We start from the raw sequence: 11,983 nt of genomic DNA, 5'->3' as shown, positions 1-11,983 counted from the left end.
CCCCGGGGGGACGGCGCCCACGGGGGGAGAGACCCTCGAACCCGGACGGGGGGGGGAGGGTCGCGGGAGGGGGCGGGGGGGTCTGCTGGGCCCCGACCGGAGAAATACAATAAAGTCAAGGCCCCTTAGTGGTTTTGGTTTCTAAGACAGTGCTAGTGCTCAAACTGGGGTGGGGGGTGGGGGGATGGGGGCAGCCCGGCCCCTTTGGGGGTTTTGCTGGCGGGGGTCGGGGGGGAGGAGGGGGTGGTCCAGAGAGGGACCACCCCCCGCCCCCCCCGACGCCACCCGGCCCCCGAGTCACTAAGAAATCGAACGTATTTTCCTGGCCCCCGCGCGGGTGACGCCAGAGTCGAGGGAGAGGAGGAAAGGCGGCGGCCTGTCGCGAGCCCCCCCGGGGCGGGGGGCGGCCTCCGGGCGGAGGGGCGCCGGGCTGCCCCCGGGGGCGGGGAGGTGGGGTGGAGGGGGAAGAGAGAGACGAAATCCCAAACGACAATACGTACAGCGACGCAGCCGGCTCGCCCGTACTCTTCGACCAAAGTGCTTCCTTCGTCCACGTCGACGGCCGGAGGGGCCCGCCGCGCGCGGGCCCCGGCGGCCTCCCCGGGGGAGGGGAGGTCGGCGGCCTAGTCCTTGCACGTGTAGACCTCCTCGCGCTGCGTACACTGCTTGCATTCCACGTAGCAGCACCAGCGGACCTGGCATTGGCAGGGGCGGGTGACCACGCGGCTCTGCGTGTTGTGCCCCCGCCCGCAGCAGATGCTCTCGCAGTTCTTGTCCTTGTAGCACTTGCGGCCGGCCGTCCCGGGCGAGAAGCGGCCCGCCGCGCAGAAGCTGGGCGAGTCGTCCAGGTAGACGAGGTCCGTGGTCCGGGGGATCTGGTCGCCGTGGCCGGCGGCCGCCTTCCGGGACGGGGCCAGGTCCTCCTCGCCCGCGGCCTCGTTGGTGGCGCTGCCCACCTTCAGCGACATCTCGTAGCGCTGCTTGAGCACCTTGCCGATCTCGTGGAAGGGGGCCAGCTGGCGCCAGCACGTGCGGACGGTGCAGGACCCGGAGACCCCGTGGCACTTGCAGGTGGTCTCCACGCCGGCCTTGATCACCTGGGAGGGAGGGAGGGAGGGAGGGCCCGGGTCAGGGAGCGCCTCTTCCCGCGGGGGAGGGGAGGGACCCGAGCCCCCCGGCCGGGAAGGCCGGGGGCAGCGCGGGGAGGGGACGGGCGTCGGACGGGCGGGGAACGCTGGGGAGAGCGCAAGGGAAGCGGCCGCGGCCCTGGCCCCGCGGATCGATTTTGGCTCTTTTTGGCCACGGTAGCTTCCGACGTGCCGGGCGCCGCGCGGAGCGCTGCGGCAGATGCGAGCCCGTCGGGTCGGGCACCGTCCCCGTCCCACGCGGGGCTGGCGGGCTTCATCCCCATCTCGCGGCCGAGGGGACCGAGGCCCGGAGGGGTGGAGCGGCTGGCCCGAGGTCAGGCCGCGGGCACGTGGCGGAGCCCGGATCGGAAGCCGAGAGGCGGGCCCGGCTTCGGCGCGGACGGAGGGGGCGGACACCCGGGAAAGCGGGGGGTCTTCCCGGCTCCCCCGGCCCAGCCCCCGCCGCTAGGGAGCCGGCGTTTGACCACACAAGCGCTCGACGATGACCTCAGCCCCCGGGGGGGCGGGCGGTGGGTGGGCGAGGATTAGGGCGAGAGGGAGAGTCGCACGTCTAACGCGGCGCTCCGCCCAGAAACGGGGACCGGTTTAATTAAAACATCGCTCGCCGGGACCCCCGGAACCCTTCGGGGGCTTTGACGTTCTGACTTTTCATTATCGGGGACAAAAGGGGCTGGGGGAGAGGGGAAGGGGGGGAGCGGGGGGCTTCCTCCGCTCTTTGATGGGAGCTCGGAGGCCGCGGGATTTAAGGATCGGGGCCCCCCTCCCGGCCCCCGGCCCGGCAGGGGCGCCTCGGACCCGGTGGGGATTGGATCTTTTCAAAAACCAACGGCATCTCGGGCCTCGGGCTTCTTCGGCGGAGGACGCCGATGACCTCAACCCGGTGCCAGACAAACTCTCCCTTTTCCTAGCGGGTTGAGGTCATAGAGGAAGCGTCCGCGGGGGGTGGGCCGGGCCGCCCCCTCCCCCCCGGAGCCCCCCCGCCGGCCAGTTCTCCTCCGCCGGGGCCCCGGGCCGGGCCTGCCTCGGCAGCCGGTGGTATTTATTGAGCGCTCACTGTGCGCAGAGCGCCGCCTTGGGTGAGAACTCCCGGCTCTGCCGCTTGTCAGCCGTGCGACTGTGGGCGAGTCACTTCACTTCTCGGGGCCTCAGGGACCTCATCTGTAAAACGGGGATTAACTGGGAGCCTCGCGTGGGACGACCCGATGACCCTCCATCTCCCCCAGCGCTTAGAACGGTGCTCGGCACATAGCAAGCGCTTAACAGATACCAACGTTACTATTACTAACTCCACTGAGGGAGGGCCTCCCTCCAGCCCCGAAGGAGTGCGGCCTGGCGGGTGGAGCCCGGGGCCCGGGAGGCAGGAGGACCTGGGTTCTAATCCCGGCTCTGCGCTCGTCCGCTGCGGGACCTTGGGCGGGTCACTTCGCTTCTCCGGGCCTCGGTGACCTCTTCTGAAAATGGGGATGGAGACCGAGAGCCCCACGAGGGAGGGGAGCTGTAGCCGGTTCCACGCGCTCGTCTCCACCCCGGCGCTTAGTAAAGTGTCTGGCACGGAGTAAGTGCTTAGCAAATACCGCTATTATTATTATTATTATTCATCCTGGCTCAGAAATCCACAGCAGGTGGGGGTTAGGGGACCATTACCTTGGCCAGCTGAAGTGGGTTTTCCCACGCCCCCTGCTCCCGTCCAGTACAGCGCTCCGCCCGCAGCAGAGCGCCCTTCGCCGAGTAGCCTCCCGCACAGAGCGGGCACCCAATCCGGCACTCTTCAAACAGCGCTCCGCTGTGCCCCGCGCCCGGCGGCCGCCCGATACAGTGCCCCCCACCCGGCGGGCATTCAGTACGGCGCTCCGCGCCCAGTGGGCACCCAGATCAGCGGCCCGTCAGCTGACATCCAGTACGGTGCTCTTCCCAAGCGGGCAACCAGCAGAGCACTCTGTCAGCAGACACCCGGTAATAATGATGTCGGTATCTGTTAAGCGCTGACTGTGCGCCGCGCACCGTTCTGAGCGCCGGGGGGGGGGGATACAGGCTCGTCGGGTTGGCCCACGTGAGACTCACAGCCTTCACCCCCATTTTCCGGACGAGGGAACTGAGGCCCAGCGAAGCGAAGCGACTCGCCCACGGTCACCCAGCTGCCGGGGATTCGAACCCATGACCTCGGACTCCCCAGCCCGGGCTCTTTCCACCGAGCCGCGCTCTAGTAAGGAGAGCACTCTTCGCCCAGCGCTCTACCGTGCCCCGCATCCGGCCGGCGGCCCGGGGTCCCACCCCCAGCGGGCATCCGGTACGGTGCCCTTCGCACAGCGGGCGCCCTGTCGGCAGACATCCGGCACAGCGCTCCTCACCCAGCTCGGGAACGGTGCCGGCATTCGGTAGGGGCCGACGATGTGCCGAGCACCGTGCCGGGCGCCGGGGGAGACCCGAGGTCATCGGCCGGTCCGCCGTCTCAATCCTCGTCCGACAGACGGGGCCCCGAGCCGGGAAGCGGCTCGCCCGAGGTCGCCCGGCGGACGGGCGGCGGGGCCGGGATTGGAACCCGCATCCCCCCCCCCCCCGGGCCCGCGCTCCCGCCGCCGGGCCACGCGGCTTCCCCGTACGGCGCCCGGCGGACGCCCCCTCCCCTCCCCGGCCGGGGTCCCGGGGCCTGACCTTCATGCCCACGAGGTTGTTGTGGAAGTCGACGCGGGCGCGCAGGTCCTTGTTGGCCTTCTTCCCCAGGAAGTCCTTGACGAACTTGGCGCCGTACTTGAGGTTGTCGCCGCAGCCGCCCCACTGCCAGGCCTCGCGGTTCTCCAGGTCGGGGGCTTCGTCGCAGGTGCAGCGCTCCAGACGCCCGGCGCTGCAGGCCTTGGCCAGCGCGTGGGTCAGCCCCGCCGACGAGATGGCGAAGAGGAAGGCCGTCTCCTTGAAGCCTGCCGCGCCCCGGGGCCGGGGCGGAGGGGAAAGGCGCTGAGGACCCCCCGCCCCGGGCCCCCCGATCCCCCCCGCGACCCGGCCCGGGTCCCCTCGGATTCATTTCTCCCTCCCTTTCGCTCTCCGCCTCCCCCCTCGGGACCGTCATCCGCCGGATCGTCCGTTCCAGGCGCTCGGTACGGTGCCCCGCTCGTAGCAGGCGCTCGGCGGGCGCGACCGAATGACTTTATTGAGCGTTTGCCGCGGGCCAAGCGCTGGGGGGGGCCCGGTCGGACGACACGACGAGCCGACGGTCCGGAGGGGGTCGTTCGACCCCCCGCCTCCCCGGCCGCTCGTTCTCCTTCGTTCGATTCGACGGGCGCAGGGCGCCGGGCTAAGCGCTCGGGAAAGCGCAACGTGACAACGAACGGACGCGTTCCCCGCCCGCGATGGGCTGCCGGTCCAGAGGAGGCGGTTCGAACCCTCTCAGTCCTTCATTCCTTCGACTGGATTTATCGAGCGCTCGCTGGGTGCGGAGCGCTGGGCTAAACGCCTGGGGGAGCACGGCGCGACGATGAACGGACGCGTTCCCCGCCCGCCACGGGCTGACGGTCCAGGAGAGATGCTTGACCCCCCCCCCCCCCCCGGTTCGTTCATTCGATTGGATTTACTGAGCGCTTGCCGTGCGCAGAGCACCGTACGAAGCGCTCGGGAAAGTAGGACGCAACGTGATCCTAATGTCGGTATCTGTTAAGCGCTCACTGCGTGCCGAGCACCGTTCCAAGCGCCGGGGGAGGTACGGGGTCATCGGGTCGTCCCCCGTGAGGCTCACGGTCAATCCCCATTTTCCAGATGAGGTCGCCGAGGCCCAGAGAAGCGAAGCGACCGGGCCCCGGTCACCCGGCTGCCGAGGGGCGGAGCCGGGATTCGAACCCATGACCTCTGACTCCCAAGCCCGGGCTCTTTCCGCTGAGCCCCGCTGCTTCTCTATAAATAGCGGCGTTCCGCGCCCGCTACGAGCTCACGGTCCGGATGTGATCGTTCATCCCCTGTCATTCATTCGACCGTACTTACTGAGCGCTTGCCGTGCGCAGAGCACCGTACTGAGCGCTTGGGAGAGACAATGCGACAATAAACAGACGCGCTGCCTGCCCGCAACGAGCTGCCGGTCCGGAAGAGATGTGTGAGCCCCCTCCCATTCATTCGTTCACTCACTCAATTGGATTTATTGAGCGCCGTGTGCAGGGCACCGTGTCAAGCGCTTGGGAGAGGACAACGAAAGGACAGACAGGCTCCCTGCCCACGGCGAGCGGTCAGTCCAGAGGAGATGGTGCAAGCGCCTCTCATTCATTCATTCGTTCGTTCATTCATTCAGTCGGCTCCACTGAGCCCCGTCACCGGGCCCCTGCCCCCTTTGCCCCCGGGCCCCGCCCACTCGCCCCCGGGCCCCGTCCATTTGCCCCCGGGCCCCACGCCCTCTGACCTCCGCGGAGCAGGCTGGCACGGTAATAATAATGATGATAACAACGTTGGAACTCGTTAAGCGCCCACTAGGTGCCGAGCACTGTTCTAAGCGCTGAGGGACGCACAGGCCGATCAGGCTGTCCCACGCGGGGCTCACGGTCTTCACCCCCATTTCACAGATGAGGGAACTGAGGCCCAGAGAAGTGAGGCGACCGGCCCGCAGTCACACGGCTGCGGCGCGGCTCAGTGGCAAGAGCCCGGCCTTGGGAGTCAGAGGTCGTGGGTTCGAATCCCCGCTCTGCCACCTGGCAGCTGGGGGACGGCGGGCGAGGCACTTGGCTTCTCGGTGCCTCAGTTCCCTCATCTGGAAAATGGGGATGAAGACCGTGAGCCTCGCGTGGGACAACCCGAGGCCCCTGGATCTCCCCCCAGCGCTTAGAACGGTGCTCTGCACGTAGGAAGCGCTGAGCAAATACCAACGTCATTAGGTGGCGGAGCCGCGATCCGTACCCGTGACCTCCGACTCCCCAGCCTGGGCTCTTTCCACTGAGCCGCGCTGCTTCCCTAGCGCCCCTCAGCTGCCCTCCAGGAGGCTCCTCCCCGGGACCCGCCCCCCCCCCCCCCCCCCCGGTCCCCAGGGCACGCCCCGGTGTCACCGCGGCCGTGCCCCTTGCCACCGGGCCGGGCCCGTCTGCCTCCGGACCCCGCTCCCTTGCCCCAGGCCCCGCGACCTCTGGCCTCCGCGGGGCAGGGCGGCCCGGCAGTGCCCCCTCGGTAGCCCTCCGGGGGGCTCCTCCCCGCCCCCCGGCCCCCTCTGACCTCTGCGGAGCAGGCTGGCACGGTAGCGGCCCTCCAGGGTGCAGTTCCAGCGCTCGAAGCGGAACTGGTACTGGCACTCGAGGGCGCTCATGGTGACGGCCTCCATGAGGGTCTCGGCGACCCCGGGGTCCCTGCGGCAGAGGCGCCGCTGCTTCTTCTCCAGCTTCAGCCTGTCGCACAGCTTGTAGTGCGCCCGCAGGGCCGCCTCCTCCAGCTCCGGGCTCAGCGGCAGGATGGCCAGCGGCTCGCTGCCCGTCAGCCTGAAACACAGGGACCGTCCCCCGGCGCGGGGTCACCGTCTGGCACCCGGACCCCGGCGCCCCGCCGGAGGAGACGTGGCCGACCGGCCCCCGGGCGGGGATGCTCCGCCGTCCGCTTCCAAGCGCTCGGTACCGGCGCTCGGCGCGCAGTGAGCGCTCGATGAACGCAACGGGGCGAAGGAATGAATAATAATGACGACGTCGGCATCTGTTAAGCGCCCGCTACGTGCCGAGCGCCGTTCTACGCGCTGGGGTGGACACAGGGGAATCGGGTGGTCCCCCGTGGGGCTCGCAGTCTTCATCCCCATTTTCCAGATGAGGGGACTGAGGCAGCGAGGAGTGAAGTGACTCGCCCGCGGTCACCCGGCTGACGCGTGGCCGAGCCGGGATTCGAACCCATGACCTCCGACTCCAAAGCCCGGGCTCTTTCCGCCGAGCCACGCCGCTCCCGCGTCGCACCCTCCCAAGCGGTCGGCACGGTGCTCGGCGCACGGCAGACGGCCAGCTCGCGGAGGGCGGCGTCTCTTAACTCCCCGGTCCCGTTCCGGGCGCTCGGTCCGGCGTTCCGCACGGCGGTGAGCTCCTCGAGGGCAGGGATTGTGTCCGCTCGCTTTATAGCTACTCTTCCGGGCGCTCGCTACAGCCCTCCGCACGTAGTAGACTGCCGGCCCCTCCAGGGCAGGGACCGTGCCCACCGCCGACGGTACTCTTCCAGGCGCTCGGTACGGCACTCGCACACACACTAGGCGCTCAGTAGAGTGGACGCCTTGGGTTGCCGCTGCCTCGATCGGTGGTATTTATCGAGCGCCTCCCGCGTGCAGGGCACTTTGCTGAGCGCTTGGGAGAGTACCGCAGGGCAGAATTAGTAAATCCGTGCCCTGCCCGCGAGCTTACAGTCTAAATAACGACAGTCGTCATTATTACGGTGCCGGTTAGGAGCCCACTACGTGCCGAGCACCGTACTGAACGCCGGGGTAGGGACAAAGGAATCGGGTTGGAACTCGGTCCCCGTCCCACACGGGGCTGCCGCTCTTAGAGAAGCGGCACGACGTAGTGGGTAGGGCGCGGGGCCGGGAGGCAGGAGGTCCCGGGTTCCAATCCCGGCTCCGCCCCCGGTCTGCCGCGTGAGCTCGGGCGAGTGGCTTCCCCTCTCCGGGCCTCGCTTCCCTCCTCTGTAAAATGGGGACGGGGACCGGGTCCAGTCCGAGTTGCCTGGCTCCATCCCAGCGCTCAGTACGGTGCTGGGCACCCAGCGAGCGTCCGGCAAGACGGCAATTCTTCTTCTTCTTCCCAAGGCGAGGTGACCGAGGCCCGGGAGAAGTGAAGTGACTTCCCCGAGGTCCCACGGCGGAGCTGGGCCGCGGACCCGGGACTCCCCGGGCTCTACCCACTAGGCCACGCTGCTTCCAAGAGTCTGGTCCCGAGCGCTTAGCGCACAGTCGCCGCTACCAGCGGCAGGGCTGGGGTTCCCAGGGCCCGCAGAGGGCGCCGTCCCCGGGGGGACCGCCGGCCGCCCCGGCCCCCCGCCCCCTCCCCCAGCCCTCACCCCCCACCCCGACCATGTGGCCGCGTCAATCAGCGCCGCCTGTATCTCACTGCCATCAATCAGGCCTCGTGTCACCGGTCACTCGGCCCGCGCTGTGGGGGAGGGGCGCTGCCCCTCCGGGGGTGGGATCCGGGGACCCCCTTGTCCCCCCGGACGCGCCGGGGGGGGGGGGGAGAAGCGGCCGGGGAGGCGAAGCCCTCCACCCTCCCGCCCCCAAACTCCCCATCTTTTTTCTATTTTCATAATATCCGTTAATAATGATAACGTCGGTATTGGTTAAGCGCTCCCCATGTGCCGAGCACCGGGGGGAGGTCCGGGGTCATCGGGCGGCCCCACGTGAGGCTCGTCCCCATTTTCCAGATGAGGTCACTGAGGCCCGGAGAAGCGAAGTGCCTCGCCCACAGTCGCCCAGCCGACGGGCGGCGCAGCCGGGAATCGAACCCATGACCTCTGACTCCCCGGCCCGGGCTCTTTCCACCGAGCCACGCTGCTTCCCTCGAGTGACTGGTCCGAGGTCGCGCGGCCGGCGGAGCCGGGATGAGAACCCGGGTCCCCTATCGGCTCTGCCACCTGTCAGCTGTGTGACTGGGGGCAGGTCGCTTCACTTCTCTGTGCCTCAGTTCCCTCATCTGGAAAACGGGGATGAACCGTGAGCCTCCCGCGGGACCACCCGACGACCCTGGATCTCCCCCGGCGCTTAGGACGGCGCTCGGCACGTAGTGGGCGCTTAATAGATCCCAGCGTTATTTATGTTGTATATATTTAGTGGGCTCTACCCACTAGCCCACGCTGCTTCGTCCGTACCAAGGGGATGAAATATTGGTTTTCCCTCCCGGCTCTTCAACTGGGAGCGCCGTGTGGGACAGGAGCTGGCCAGGGAATGTGTCCATTTATCCCAAGCGCTTAGCACAGTGCTCTGCACACGGTAAGCACTCAATAAATACCACGGATTGACCAACTAACACCAGGGGGTCAGTTCTAGGGGGGCGGACGCGATGAGCCAGAAATTAGATATGATAATAATAATAATGATGGTAATAATGATGTTGGTATTTGTTAAGCGCTTACTAGGTGCGGAGCACTGTTTTAAGCGCTGGGGGAGATACGGGGTCATCGGGTTGCCCCTCGTGAGGCTCCCGGTCTTCATCCCCGTTTGACAGATGGGGGAACTGAGGCCCAGAGAAGCGGAGTGACTCGTCCACGGTCACCCAGCTGACAAGCGGCAGAGCCGGGATTTGAACCCATGACCTCTGACTTCCCAGCCCGGGCTCTTTCCACTGAGCCACGCTGCTTCTCTCACAAATGCGGTGCTCTGCACATAGTAAGCGCTTAACAAATCCCAACAATATTATTACTATTAAATACCTCGACTATCATTACTACCGGCAACGCACCTCAGGTGGCAAGTGCTCAATAAATACCATCGATAAGAATCAGTTGGGATCCGTTAGGTGCTTACTGTGTGCTAGACACCGGGGCGGATAGAATAATGATGATGACGGTATCTGTAGGCGCTTACTACGTGCCGGGAAGGTGATCGGGGCGGACGCGGTTCCCGTCCCCCGTGAAGCTCCCGATCTTAAAGGAAAGGGAGACCGCGGATTGAATCCCCATTTTACAGGTGAGGAAACTGAGGCCCAGAGAAGTGAAGTGAGTTGCCCAAGGTCCCGCGGCAGGGTGGAGATTAGAACCCGGGCCTCGGGACTCCCAGGCCCGTGCTCTTTCTGCTGGGCCGCGCCGCTTCGCTCCCGGATGGACCGACTGGAAGCAGTGTGGTCTAGTGGGTAGAACCCGGGCTTTCAACCCGGCTCCGCCACTCCATTCATTCATTCAGTCGTATTTATTAATAATAATGACGGTATTTGTTAAGCGCTGACTACGTGCAGAGCACCGTTCTAAGCGCTGGGGGAGATCCGGGGTCATCGGGTCGTCCCACGTGAGGCTCCCGCCCTTCGTCCCCATTTGACAGATGCGGGAACTGAGGCCCAGAGAAGTGATGTGACCTGCCCACGGTCACCCAGCTGACAAGTGGCAGAGCTGGGATTTATCGAGGGCTTACTGTACTAAGCGCTTAAGGACCGTATTAAGCGCCTGACTCGACTGCTGTGTGACCTCAGGCGAGTCCCTTCACTTCTCCAGGCCTCGGTTTCCCCCATCTGTAAAACGGGGATGAAGGCAGCGAGCCCCACGCGGGACAGGGACCGGGTCCGACCTCATTCATTCATTCATTCAACCTCATTCATTCACTCAACCTCATTCATTCATTCAACCTCGTTCATTCATTCAACGGCACTTACCGAGGGCTGGCAGTGTGCGGGGCGCTGTACTGAGCACTCGGGAGGGTCAAGCAGAACGATAAACGGACACATCCCCCGCCCACGACGAGCCCCGGCGCTTAGAGAAGCAGCGCGGCTCGGTGGAAAGAGCCTGGGCCTGGGAGTCACAGGTCGCGGGTTCTAATCCCGCCTCCGCCGCTTGTCTGCTGCGTGACCTTGGGAGACCACTTCGCTCCTCTGGGCCTCAGTTCCCTCGTCTGTCAAATGGGGATGAAGACCGTGACCCCACGTGGGACAACCCGATGATCTTGTATCCCCTCCCCAGCGCTCGGAACGGTGCTTGGCCCCTAGCAGGCGCTTAGCAAATACCATCATTATGATTATTATTATTATTATTATTGTTACGGTGTCCGGCCCGGAGCGAGCGCTTAAATATCACTTGGAAAAAACCGAGCGATGGAATGGAAACTGCCTCGCTGCGGCCTGCTCCCCTAGAGAAGCGGCGTGGTTCAGTGGCAAGAGCCCGGGCTTGGGGAGTCAGAGGTCATGGGTTCGAATCCCGGCTGTGCCACTTGGCAGCCGTGGGACTGTGGGCGAGTCGCTTCATTTCTCTGTGCCTCAGTGACCTCGCCTGTCAAATGGGGATTAACTGGGAGCCTCACGTGGGACGACCCCCAGCGCTTGGAAGCAGCGTGGCTCAGTGGAAAGAGCACGGGCTTTGGAGTCAGGGCTCATGAGTTCGAATCCCAGCTCTGCCCCTTGTCGGCTGGGTGACTGTGGGCGAGTCACTTCACTTCTCTGTGCCTCCGTTCCCTCATCTGTAAAATGGGGATGAAGACTGTGAGCCCCACGTGGGACGACCTGATTCCCCCGTGTCTACCCCAGCACTTAGAACGGTGCTCGGCACGTAGTAAGCGCTTAACAAATACCAACATTATTATTATTATTATTATTAACGGTGCTCGGCACATAGTAAGCGCTTAACAAATACCAACGTTATTCTCTGGGCCTCAGTTTCCCTCCTCTGTCAAACGGGGATGAAGACCGGGAGCCTCCCGTGGGACCACCTGATGACCCCGGATCTCCCCCAGCGCTTAGAACGGTGCTCGGCACCTAGGAAGCGCTTAACAAATACCAACTTTCTTATTATTATTAGGCCCCACGGGGCCTGTCCGGTTTAGGGAGGACGGGGCCCCCGCTCCCGGGATCCCCGGCCCCGGGCGGACGGGGTCAGGGGGGGACGGCAGACAGGAATGTACCCGGACGGCACTGCAGCTGTCGCGGGCGGCCGTGGCCGGGGGGAAGCTCGGGCCGCCCCCCGAGACACGGGGCTCCTGTTCCCCCTGCCCGGCCCGGGGCCAGCGAGGGCCCCCAGCTGCCGGCCCCCATTCGCGGCCGGGCCGAGGTGGGGCGGGGGTCCCGAGGCCCCCCGGGGGGGACCCTGCCCCGACCGGGACCCATCGGGCCTATCTACTCGTGACGTTCATGAGGTCCGCGGTCGTGAAGCGCTTACGAGGTGCCCAGCGCTGGGGGAGATACAATAATGACGACGACGTTGGTATCCGTTAAGCGCTC

At 65.9% G+C, this 11,983-nt stretch overlaps 1 protein-coding gene across 1 annotated transcript in view; it reads right to left on the bottom strand.

Annotated features, from left to right (window-relative positions):
- Positions 1–439: 439 nt before the first annotated feature.
- Positions 440–11,983, bottom strand: part of WNT9A (Wnt family member 9A) — a 43,736-nt gene continuing 32,192 nt past the window's right edge. Inside the window, exons 2-4 of the mRNA XM_029078434.1 lie at positions 6,327–6,586; positions 3,801–4,063; positions 440–1,097 (exon numbers count right to left, since the gene is read on the bottom strand). Of these exons, the coding sequence (XP_028934267.1) occupies positions 624–1,097; positions 3,801–4,063; positions 6,327–6,586 (997 nt within the window). The 3' untranslated portion in view covers positions 440–623. The remainder of the gene's footprint in view (positions 1,098–3,800; positions 4,064–6,326; positions 6,587–11,983) is intronic.

This window comes from Ornithorhynchus anatinus, chromosome 13, assembly GCF_004115215.2.
Source record: "Ornithorhynchus anatinus isolate Pmale09 chromosome 13, mOrnAna1.pri.v4, whole genome shotgun sequence".
Classification (NCBI taxonomy): Eukaryota; Metazoa; Chordata; class Mammalia; order Monotremata; family Ornithorhynchidae; genus Ornithorhynchus; species Ornithorhynchus anatinus.
Note: the sequence above shows the minus strand (reverse complement) of the source record. Positions and strands in the feature narration are given on the sequence as shown.